Genomic DNA, 12,621 nt, shown 5'->3' on the forward strand with positions numbered 1-12,621 from the left:
ATGGAGAAAGCATCAAGGTCCATAATACTGGATCAAAGTCTTAATGAGGCACTTCAAGTGAGCAGCCTTCTAAGCACAAGCTGCACAATTTTGGGACATCTGCTTGTAGGAGGTGTACGCTTGAAAATATCAAGATACCACATTTTGTTTAGAGATACAATCTGTCTCATTGGGTGTGCAAAATCACAGTAAATAAAGAGCACAAGCCTTTTCTAAAAAGTAAGCTTTCCAATCTGGTGCTTATAGGTGGCTGGTTCAACATGATTTACTACAACTCTAGTATATGACACTTTGGTAAATGGTTGAGTGTCTGCTCTGAGTACATCTTTCCTATGGAGACGTATAGTGCAGAAGTATATTATACATGTGTATATTAAGCATGTACAGTAACTCGTATTAAGTTACTTGTACAGTAATTTATCCAAGAATTTCCAGTGTCTTCAGTTTGAAGGATTTATGGAAAGAAAGTGGCAATGGAGTATAATTTGGGGAGTCACAGTGTATTAATAGCCTTATTGTTGCTATGTGGATATGGGATATATAGCATCCTTAACCTGGATGCTTGGTAACTCTGAAGTGGCTGTATGAAAAACAGTGGGTGAAAAGAATTTATTTAATAAAGTGTATCTTCTAGAATAAGCATGGATTGCCATTGTTTAAAGTAATTTCTTGTAAGGAAGATGCCATATGAAAAGCTTGGAACAAAATAATTGCTAGGGTATAATATTAGTGATTTGGTTTTATTTTCTAATTAACAGGTAGATGAACTTAAGCATTCACACAAATTAGAAGTAACTAATGTCAGACTGGAGGCAGCAAGAGCCAAGAGTGAGGTAGAAAGAGAGAGAAACAAGATTCAAAGTGAAATGGATGGTAATGTGCAATTAGTTTCTAATGGTTTCTGTTATAACCTGCAGCTCCTACCACGCTACAATAAAAATTAACTGCAGAAGAAACACATTATCTATTCTAGTGAAGATAGTCAATCTGAAAATGAATTTGCTGTCTAAAAACATTGCCGTATCCCCTAATCCACCAGGTGTAGAAGCTGTGTATGAATGACTCCCAGTTTATGTAAATTAATGAACCCAGGAAACATTTTAGCATAATCTGTGCTAATTCACATATTTAGATAACTTGCCTTGTTAATTTTATTGACTATTGCCAAATTGTATAGTCAGTTTCTTTTTCTCTGTTATAATTAGTGCTTGAACTAAGGTTTTAATGTCTACAGAAGATTACCAACGGGACCTCCTGTATTCCATGAGTCTACAGCAATGGAATTTGCCACAGAGTTAGGCCAAGGATCTAGGCTTTCATTTGAAGAAAAATGATTGTTTCTAGCCTTCATGGTTTTGAAGAAAATCTTCCAAAAACGGTTGGAATGTAATCAGTGCGTTTGTTGTCTGCCTGAATAGATTGACAGTCTGAAATAACAGCTTATAGGGGTGTGTAGCAGGGCGAGACTCACCAGTGCGGTGCCTCCTGCTGGCTGTCCAGGGAATTAGCTCTTCACCAGCACTGGAGCACCCCCGCACACAGGTGTCTCACCTGCCACTGGCCCCAGGTCTCTCTCGGACCCTGGTGCCTTTTTCCCTGGGGTTCTGCCCCAGCAGGACCCCCACTCTGGACCCCTAACCCTCTAGACCCACAGTGCCTCAGTGGCTACTGCCAGTCATCAGCTAGCCCCCATTCACTGGGGCAGCCTGCAGTGTAATGGCCACTCATCATTGGCAAGGGGGTAGGACCTGCTGCCTTTGTCTATCCTCAGGCTGCCCCTCTGCAGCCCCAGTGCCTCTGTAGGCCTTCACCAAGGCCTATGGCCTGGGGGTTTATCAGGCTGGAGCTCCCCAGCTCCCTTTGCCCTTCCCCAGCGCTGCTCTGTGCTGCTCAGACACCCTATTCCCAGGCAGCTAGCCCTTCCCACTCCAGGGCTAGAGTGGGACTCCTCAGCTTCTGGCCTACAGCCCTCTTATAAGGACCAGCTGGGCCCTAACTGAGCTGGACACAGCTGTGGCTGCTTCCCCACAGCTTCCCCCAGCTGTTCTCACTCCATTTCCCAGTTGCAGCCCTCTGCAGGGCTGCTTTTAACCCCTTCTGTGGGAGTGCAACCTCCCACCTCCCGGATTTCCAATATGACTATAGGGTGTGAATGCCAAAGTTTCCTGGGGGCAATTTAAATATCAACACAGTTAGCTGTTTCACAGCTGATCATTTTAGCGGAACATTCACTTTATCCAAGAATCCCAAAATATATCCCTCATTTTCCTGGATGAAAAAAAGAAGCTGTCAAAACCTCTAGCTTCCCCCCAAAAGTTCTAGAAATATAGTTGTTTGCTGTCAATACAAAAATGTGTAGTCCACTGAAAATGTCAGAACAAAAGAAAAAATTAATATAATATTGAAATAAATAATGTACGTACTTCATTATTTATTTTGATATTTCATTCCACAAACCCCTTCACTTTTAAACTTACCTGAAACTGTTGCAAAATTTTCGGTTTCTTCCTGGATTGCCTATAAATGCCGTAACAAATCAAGGGTCAGGTCCATCTTGCCATTGAGTACATGGGCCCTGAATATCACATTAGTTTTCTCGTTTCACTCTTCTTCTTACAGCCATAGTATTTAATTATTCAGAATCACATGGGGCAGTAACTTTTCCACTACTGTTGATGTTTCCACAAATCTGTTTTCCATTATTGCTGGTCTCTGGTACATTAGAGTTTTAGGTTTTCAATATAGTCCGTATTCTTCCCAATTCCACTCCATCTTGTTTTAGTGAATTAAAACAGGGGATATGCTCTAACTAGATCATTAAAGTTCCATTAGTGATTTATTATTAGTTTCCCATCAACTTCAGCTTGTACTCTCGACGCATATAATGCATTTGTTCATTTAACCCTTCCATATTCACAATGGAATGTTTTATCCAGGGGCATCTGTTTAGCTAATATGGCTGTTTGCTAAATCTAAATTGCAGACTCAGTTCTTAATCCAAGTCTGTGCTGCTTATTTTAGTATTTTTAGAAAAATGTTTAATCATGATTACATAAGAATTGGTCTCTAAATAATGTGTTTTCTATTTTAAAGTATTTTTATTTAACAGTAGTAAAAGTCTTGCACATTTTATCTCTTTAAAGTGGTTGAATATTATGTATGAGTGAACAGTGGATTCACAGTTCCATTTTATCAATGTTTGTAAAATGTTTTTAATACTTTAAATATTTCATCATGCTGATGTGTATATTGTATAAAACAGGATTGCATTCAGACAATGAAATTCTCAAGGCAGCAGTTGAACGCCACAAAGTGCTTCTAGTAGAAAAGGATCGTGAGCTCATTCGTAAAGTACAAGCTGCCAGAGAAGAAGGCTTTCAAAAACTTGCAGCATTACAGGAAGAAAAGTATGTTCACTTGTTTACTGCTCTGTTTTAAAAACGGTTAGGGGGCAGCATAAGGTGACCAGATGTCACGATTTTATAGGGACAGTCCTGATATTTGGAACTTTGTCATACATGGGCGCCCATTACCCCCCACCCCATCCCGATTTTTTGCACTTGCTGTCTGGTCACCCTAGGACAGCATGACTTAACTTGTTTAATGTTATATTCAACTGAACATTTTGGCTGTCACTTTGTCCTTGTAATAGTTCTTGTGTAAATATTGAGCATTGTTTCAGGTTAGAACTTGAGAACAGATTAGGTGAGTTAGAGAAAATGAAAGTAGAACAAGATGCTTGGAGGCAATCTGAAAAGGATGAGTATGAAGAGAAATTGCGTGTTATGCACCTGGCAGAAGAATCTAACAGAAGGGAGCTTCAGAATGTTAGGTAATGTATGTGTTTTTTTTTAAAAAAAAAACCTGGTTTAAAAATATACAAAGTGTTTTAAAATAAAAAAATAGTAGCTTCATATAAAAAGGCAAATAAAGAATGTATAGTTTAAAAAACAAAACTCAGAGGAGTCATGGGTTACAGAATTTTAAGCAGAATATCTTTTCTCCCTCCCAATAAGTGCTGTTTAAAGTAATTTTTAATTAGTTAAATGTTAAAAACTGATCTCTTGGTGGCTGCTGGTTCAGGCCCACAGCAGCAGAAACCACTCTCTTTCCACAGAATTGAGGTTTTATGAACATGTGGCAAATCAAGAGGCCTAATTTGATTGCTCCTACTCCGTAAGCCTCCAGTTCTGTACAAGTTTTTACTTAGCAGTTGTCAAAGTTCTCAGTGGAGTTCTACAACTGTTTATCACATCCACATATCCACATGTATAAACCCCAGTGTCAAATCAAGGATATATAAAATCAGGCAAATCATTGGAATCCATGACATTAGTGCAGTCTAATCATACAGTAGAAACATGACTTCTTATTTTATAATTGACGCAAGAGTGTATTGTTCAGAGTCATCAGCCTTTCAAAGGGTTAAACAGACTGATCTGTTTAACTACTAACAAGCTGAATAGTTATGTTTTAGAATAGTTACGTTTTAATTAGACAAAAATAATGATACATATGTTAAATTTTAGGTTAAAACTTCAACAGCAAATTATTCAGTCTGAGGAGTTAGAAAAAGAGAAAAGTGAAAATGCTGATCTTAAACAGGTAAGAGTTTTTGTATCATACTGTGATATTTTACTGTGAATGGTCTTCATCCCTTTATTCATTTAAATCAAAGAAGTCTTATGTTCATAGTGAAACTTTTTTTTTTCAATGCTCTTTAAAACTCAAATGGCAAAATTGTATAGAGGGCCGGTATTTTCTGAGCCCTTATAAATGGATTTATCACAGTCTTTTGCTTCAGGTACTTTTTACTCTTTATGTATTCTAAGGATTTCAGAACTCAGAATGTTGCTGGTCCTTTGGCCTAATAAATGCTGTTAACTGGAGAGCCAGGTTCCATACACTTATAAACTGTTTCTCGGTAATACTTTGTATTTACATTGCACCTTTCACCCAAGGTTCTTCAAGTGCTTTACAAACATTTTATACGTGAATAAACTCAGGTGAAGTGGCTTGCCAAAATTGCACCGTGAATTGGTAACAGAGTTGAAAATACAATCTTAAGTCTCCTAACTCCTGATAGGCCATGTTGTCTCCTGTGTAACTAATGAACCTAACAGTTCCTTAAAGAAAGGGAGACTGCAGTACATATCTCATGCTTCCCTAGAATGCAGTTATGGAGCTATGTCTTTGAAAAAGCTGGCTACTTATTTAGCCAGAGTGAATTTACCAATCACAGTTTCAGCTGATAGGGAAAATAGGTAGATGTCTACAGTGAAAAAGAGCAGTGAAGAGTGAAGACATTAGTAATTGTCTTAAAAAAGCCCACATCTCATACCAAAGACCGTTTGGGTGGGATTATCAAAAATGTTCAAGTGTTGGCCAAACTGTTCCTGGTGAAATCTGGTAAAATTCTTATTTACTTCAATGGGAGCAGAGTCAGACCAACACTTAACACTCCTGAAAATCCCACCCATTAACTTCATGAGTGACTGAGTGCTGTGCCCTGTTGGCAAATGCTCTCTTCCAGATAAGCATGGAGGGGAAATAAAGCTCAAGTTCGGTAACCCAGGGATCTTCTAAAAGACAATACATAATATTTTTCACCTTTCCCACTATGAAACAGAGTTAAATTTAGAATTCTGGCACTTACCTGAGCTCCAATTAGCTACCAAATGTAAGTGTTGTCTAATACTCCAAAACTCCTGCAACTTACTCTGCTCTTCTAAAATTTCATAACAGCTTTGTAGTTATGGTGAAGAGGTGCACATATTATGTGCTCTTGTCTTCAGGCACATGTAACTTTCCCCCAGAAAAAAATTCTGAAATTTCTTATACTTGTTTACAGTCAGGAGATGAATCTCCTTTTTGTTTGTTTTTTAGAATTTGAGGAAAATCCATTTAGTGATTTTTTGAGTTAAATGTGTGGCAAAATGTGTGTTCACATTAAAGAAAACTGTTCATATGTTCTTTTGCACTTGCAGCTGACATGCAGGGAGGCTATGCAGGGGAGTGCAGAGATCGTACTCCCCTTCACAGTCATGTAAGGTTGGGCCCTTTGTATTTTGGATAATTGACTGACTGACTTCTGTTAAATTTGTCTGTGATGCTTCAATATTTTATGAGTGTCAATGTCTCACTGCTGGGCTCTGTAATTTCTGCAAGAGCGCTAGCAAGGGGTACTAAAGAGTAATGACTTTTGCCTTATGCTATCTCTCCCTCCTTGTAACCTCAGAAGAAACCTCCTGCCTTATCCACAGAAAATGTATTGTAAAAGTTCCAGAGAGCGGACAAAAAAGACATCCATATTACGAAGACAAAATGGGACAAATGGCCAGACATCATGGCAACTACCTCCTTCTCCCTCCCATTATCTCAAACTACTTGTCACTTGTTCATATTTTTCCCTTAAATAAAAACTTATATATTTCTTTGGTAGCAAATTCATGATTTGGAACTCCAAGTGGCCTCACTTTCTCAGTGTGAAAATGACTTGCTCGATTATAATCAAAAGCTGAAGGAAATGGTGGAGAGATTAAAACAAGAATGTCGAAATGCAAGAAGTCAAGCAGAAAAAGCTCAGCTAGAAGCAGAGAAGTATGATTTGCTTTTTTGTCTGTTTAATTCATTTTTTTTTCTCCATGCTTGCATGTAATTCTTTAATAGTATTTCTCACCATTGCCATGACTCACCGATAATATAATGAAGCCCCTCTTTATCCAGATCTTGACTGTATCTTGAGAAAAATAAGAATTCTTAGTGTGCTTTTAATTTCAACTTCCTGGTGTAAAAATGGATTTCTGTCTTGTGATAACTTTAACAATATGGATGTGCGTCCATTTTCTGTTCACTTACCAGTTACAATTGACCCTTCTTGAAATAAGAAATATGTATGGGATTAAATTCTGGTCCCATTGATGTCGATGGCAAAACTCCCACTGACTTCAGTGGGACTAGGATTTCCCCTATGGCTTCTGTTGTAGCAATATTTGCAGTGGATAAAGGCAAAAATGTCTTGTTTCAATATTTGAAAGGGGTTTGGCACTGCTCTGGTCACTCTCCACTACACTCTAATGTGGTTCCCACAGGTAAAGGCACATAATTTATGGACTATCAAAAGGCTAATCCAAAGAAAAAGCCTGTACAGCCATCTGTTTTATTGGAATCAGTTTACAAAATTAGCCATTTTATTTGAATTAAGTCAATAATGAAATTATAAATTCAAAAGTCCAAATTTGCTGAACTTTTTAAAGTTAGATACTAGAAACATATGGCTCAAGAAGAAAAGAGTGGGTGAAATAAAGTGTATATGTCAGGGATTCTAGATGCTGATATTTATTAAAAAGAATCCAGCGTTTTGTTTACTACACCACCACTCTTTAATGTTGTTCTCCTAGGATGTTAGAAGACAGATGTGTAGAGTGGTTGGAAGAAAAGCATAAATTTATTCACCGCATCACAGAAAGAGAAGAGAAGTATGACCACGTGAAAGAGAAATTACACCGGGCTGCTGTTGCTCAAAAAAAGGCATGTTGACTCTTATAAGCACTGAAGTAAATGAAGAGGGAGAAAGCACAGCTTTCAATTTGGTTGTGCAGAATTATTTTTTTATATTGACATTTTAATGTCAGCATCTATGTACATAAGAATGGCCCTATTAGGTCAGACCAAAGGTCCATCTAGCCCAGTATCCTGTCTTCCAACAGTGGCCAGTGCCAGGTGCCCCAGAGAGAATGAACAGAACAGCCAATCATCAAGTGATCGATCCCCTGTCACTCATTCCCAGCTTCTGGCAAACAGAGGCTAGGGACATCATTCCTGCCCATCCTGGCTAATAGCCATTGATGGATCTATCCTCCATGAATTTATCTAGTTCTTTTTTGAATCCCATTATGGCCTTGACCTTCACAACATCCTCTGGCAAGGAGTTCTATAGGTTGACTGTGTGTTGTGTGAAGAAATACTTCCTTTTATTTGTTTTAAACCTGCTGCCTATTAATTTCATTTGGTGACCCCAAGTTTTTGTGTTATGAGAAGTAGTAAACAACATTTCCTTATCTACTTTCTCTACACCAGTCATGATTTTATAGACCTCAATCATATCTTCCCTTAGCAGTCTCTTTTCCAAGCTGAAAAGTCCAGGTCTTATTAATCTCTCATATGGAAGCCATTCCATACCCCTAATCATTTTTGTTGCCCTTTTCTGAACCTTTTCCAATTCCAATATATCTTTTTTGAGATGGGGCGACCACATCTGCACACAGTATTCAAGATGTGGGCATATCATGGATTTATATAGAGGCAACATGATAATAGGACAGAAAATATCTATCCCTTTCTTAATTAGTCCCAGCATTCTGTTCACTTTTTTGACTGCCACTGCACATTGAGTGGATATTTTCAGAGAACTATCCCCAATGACTCCAAGAGCTCTTTCTTAAGTGGTAACATCTAATTTAGACCCCATCATTGTATATGTATAGTTGGGATTATACTTTCCAATGTGCCTTACTTTGCATTTATCAACATAGAATTTCATCTGCCATTTTATTGCCCAGTCACCCAGGTTTGAGAGATTCTTTTGTATCTCTTCGCAATCTGCCTGGGTCTTAACTATCTTTAGTAATTTTGTATCATCTGCAAATTTTATCACCTCACTGTTTACCCCTTTTTCCAGATCATTTATGAATATGTTGAATAGGATTGGTCCCAGAACAGACCCCTGGGGGACACCACTATTTTACCTCTCTCTATTCTGAAAACTGACCATTTATACCTACCCTTTGTTTCCTATCTTTTAACCAGTTACCAATCCATGAGAACGCCTTCCCTCTTATTCCGTGGCAACTTACTTTGCATAAGAGCCTTTGGTGAGGGACCTTATGAAAGGCTTTCTGAAAATCTAAGTACACTATATCCACTGGATCCCCTTGGTCCACATGCTTGTTGACCCCCTCAAAGAATTCTAGTAGATTGGTGAGGCATGATTTCCCTTTACTAAAACTATGTTGAGTCTTCCTCAACAAATTACGTACATCTATATGTCTGATAACATTGTTCTTTATTATAGTTTCAACCAGTTTGCCAGGTACTGAAGTCAGGCTTACAGGCCTGTAATTGCCTTCAGAACTCTTGGGTGAATGCCATCTGGTCCTGGTGACTTATTGCTGTTTAATTTATCAATTTGTTCCAAAACCACCTGTGTGGTGTTTTTCCTGCCACAGGGATATTAAATTTAATTATATTATGGTCACTATTACCAAGCGGTCCAGCTATATTCACCTCTTGGACCAGATCCTGTGCTCCACTTAGGACTAAATCAAGAATCACCTCTCCTCTGGTGGGTTCCAGGACCAGCTGCTCCAAGAAGCAGTCATTTAAGGTGTTAAGAAACTTTATCTCTGCATCCTGTCCTGAGGTGACATGTACCCAGTCAATATGGGGATAATTGAAATCCCCCATTATTATTATTATTGAGTTTTTTATTTTAATAGCCTCTCTAATCTCTCTGAGCATTTCACAGTCCTATCACACTCCTGGTCAGGTGGTCAGTAGTATATCCCTGCCGCTATATTCTTATTATTAGAGCATGGAATTTCTATCCATAGAGATTCTATGGTACAGTTTGATTCATTTATGATTTTTACTTCATTTGATTCTATGCTTTCTTTCATATATAATGCCACTCCCCCACCAGCATGACCTGTTCTGTCCTTCCGATATATTTTGTACCCTGGTATTACTATATCCCATTGATTATCCTCATTCCACCAAGTTTCTGTGATGCCTATTATATCAATATCCTTATTTAATACGAGGCACTCAAGTTCACCCATTTTATTATTTTGTAATTATACGCATAAATTCATGTATTTGAGATTACAGTAGTTGTAATAGGCTTTATAGGAGCCAACCATGTTGTTCAATTAAATACTTCTTTGTTATTGGTGAGCTTGGAGATGGACCAAGAATTAACCAATAGGATGCTGTGTTAGATACCAATAGGATGACATTTCCCTTTTTAGTAACATCTATATGGTACATTGTTCCTACCCAAGCAACTATCTGTTACACACCCACGGGTTGGTAATACTATTAATGGAAATATTTAATTTTATATTTTTGTTTCCCCCTAAAATTGCATGTTGTGGAACAGCTAGCACAAAAGGAGAAACTGGTTATTAATTTTTCCAAGTCCATACGTTTTAGACCTTAATAAAGCCCAGGATTAGTTAGTAATTTTATGCACCATAAATACATATACAGGATGCCTGCCTCTACTTTATAAAACAGAAAATGGATGTTAGTAGTTTCACATTGCTGTCACCATCAGCAAGTGATGTCAGGGAGGAAATAAAATCTGCAGTTTCTAAGGTATTGTTTATATTTATAAACAGTCAGTACATGATGAGCTTATCTAATTTGCCTATCAATTTGTCATTGTCTAACAAGACTTAGTAGCTGTTTCAATTTCCCAACAGGTGGTTTAGAATTGTCTGTAACCTGCCCATACAACTGGATACTTTGTGTGTTGTTGCTTTACCTTTCTTTTCGGCATGTTTCCTTAGCACGGGGCATGTGGGGATTCCAAGCCTCTTTTTTGGTACATTACTTTTCTAAATCAAAGAGAGGATGGAAAGCAAATGTATGCTTGTTTTCTTTCCACCATTTTCAACAAAATTACATCTCTTCATAAGGAAATGCTAAAAATTACGGAATCTTGTAACTGAAATGCAAGTGCAAAGTAGATGTAACTTGATCAAAATGATCAAAACAGGTGACACAACTTCTAAGTGTTCAAAATGTGTGTGTTTGACAGAGAAAGGCTCTCAATGACAATAAACAAAAGAGGCTGCAGGAGAAAATAGAACTCTTGGAAGCAAAGAGAGAAGAACTAGAAACAGAAAACCAGGTGTTAAATAGGTAATAAAATACTAGATTTTCTTTGAATTGGTCCTTAGAATTATGAACCAGTTGTTTTGCGGTATTTCGTTTCTAGATTGATTGATGTAATAATTCTGTAAATGAATAACTATCTCCTAAATTATTTGATTTACCATTACAAAATATTTGAGATGTGTGCAATTTACAGCATAGTCACTGGGGCCCAGTCCAACTGCATCCTTGTGGGCAGACCTCTGCTCCTGCATGGAGACCCACTGAAGCCAGTGTGCTGTTGCAGAATCAGGGCTGTTCGAGCTATTTTTGTACTATGAGGCCACCATGCTCTTCAGAATTAACGTACAAAATCCTCTGGTTAAACACCCCCAATTCAAATAAGTTATTTCCTTGTTGTGGCTTTAACAGTTTAAAACTTGGCTGTAGTAGATTGTTAGAATATCAATGAAAAGTTGAATTAATACTGCAGGACAATTAATTACATTTTCCAGTATTCCAAATATATTTAAAGTACAGTGGTTTAAATGTGAGATATTTTCCTTTTGAATGGAATTACTGCACATGAAAGTGAAGAAGCTTAAGGTCAGCCTAAAATGGCAAGTGGACTGTTCAAAAGGCTAGAAATAAGTTTTCTAAGGTGACTTTAAGGGCAAACTAAATTGCAACTGTGGTGACCAACAGGAAATATGGTTGCCTCAATTTGGTTTGTAGACATCCAAGTTATGTTTTTAAAGTGTAATGAATTAAAATAAAGGTTTGTTGTAGATCCTTCCTGCAAGGACACGCTGCTGATCTGGCTTTCACTTAAACCCTTGGTGTATCACCTGCCTGACACGTCCATCCAACCAGGGTTGGAAATGAAACACTGATCTCCAACCTCCCTTTCCTTCAGTGCTGAATTTGTAAAAAAGGGTGCCGGGGCTCAAGCAATAAGGAGGGCGTCCCCCGCACAGCATGATCTCGTGCACCACTGACAGAAGAGGTGCTGAAAAGAAGTGCTGCGGTTGAGCCCCAGCGCAAATTAAGCTCTGTTTTCCTTGTAAATTTCACTGAGCTGCAGCTACGCCCTGTATGACGCTTCACAGAGAGGAGATAGCTATGTACGTTCTTGAGGTGTAGATTATAGGGAGCAACTGCCTGAGTGGAACAAAAGGATGATTCTATCAAGCCAGTGGGCCACGAAGGCAAATTATCTGTTTCTTGTCCTGCTCAGTGACATTTATAAATAAACCGACGGGAGAGGCTGACTTTCATCCTGTAGTTCAATGCACTGGTCAGTTCACAGATAATTAGGGTGTACGCACAGTGATGTTCATTTTTCTTTTGCTAGTCAGACAGTGAGCAGAAGGCAGCAGGCTTGCATCAGAAGGTTCCATCGCAATCATATTTTGGACATTTGGGGAAAGAGGAGAAAAAGAAAGATAGCATGACTGCACCAGGAGTCTCTTAAGGAGGAGGGTGGTTAGACTGGGAAGAACAGTGCTGAGGGAAGGTTAAAACAGGTAGCAAGGGGACAGTGTGTGAGACTAGCAGTACCCCAGACATGCAGGTAAGCGGACGTAAAGAAAAGGAAAAATAACCCAGAAGGATATAAGAGAACCAGACTAAAATCTGCATGGAAAGATACAACAGTTCCTGGTTCTTCTAATGCCTTTAGAGCATATGGAGGGTCTGACTCATCTTTGATTTAAATATTTTAAAAAGCAGTCTTAACTATAG

At 38.4% G+C, this 12,621-nt stretch overlaps 1 protein-coding gene across 3 annotated transcripts in view; it reads left to right on the forward strand.

Annotated features, from left to right (window-relative positions):
- CEP83 (centrosomal protein 83) overlaps positions 1 to 12,621 on the forward strand; it is a 35,364-nt gene that overhangs the window by 20,178 nt on the left and 2,565 nt on the right. For 2 of the 3 annotated variants that reach the window (XM_074941903.1, XM_074941904.1), the window contains 7 exons: positions 759 to 873; positions 3,263 to 3,407; positions 3,683 to 3,832; positions 4,530 to 4,605; positions 6,443 to 6,600; positions 7,401 to 7,530; positions 10,823 to 10,926. In XM_074941903.1, the coding sequence (XP_074798004.1) occupies positions 759 to 873; positions 3,263 to 3,407; positions 3,683 to 3,832; positions 4,530 to 4,605; positions 6,443 to 6,600; positions 7,401 to 7,530; positions 10,823 to 10,926 (878 nt within the window). Of the gene's footprint in view, positions 1 to 758; positions 874 to 3,262; positions 3,408 to 3,682; positions 3,833 to 4,529; positions 4,606 to 6,442; positions 6,601 to 7,400; positions 7,531 to 10,820; positions 10,927 to 12,621 lie in introns of all 3 variants that reach the window. The other variant, XR_012637577.1, reaches the window with a different exon arrangement.

Source organism: Natator depressus, chromosome 1 (genome assembly GCF_965152275.1).
Source record: "Natator depressus isolate rNatDep1 chromosome 1, rNatDep2.hap1, whole genome shotgun sequence".
Lineage (NCBI taxonomy): Eukaryota > Metazoa > Chordata > Testudines > Cheloniidae > Natator > Natator depressus.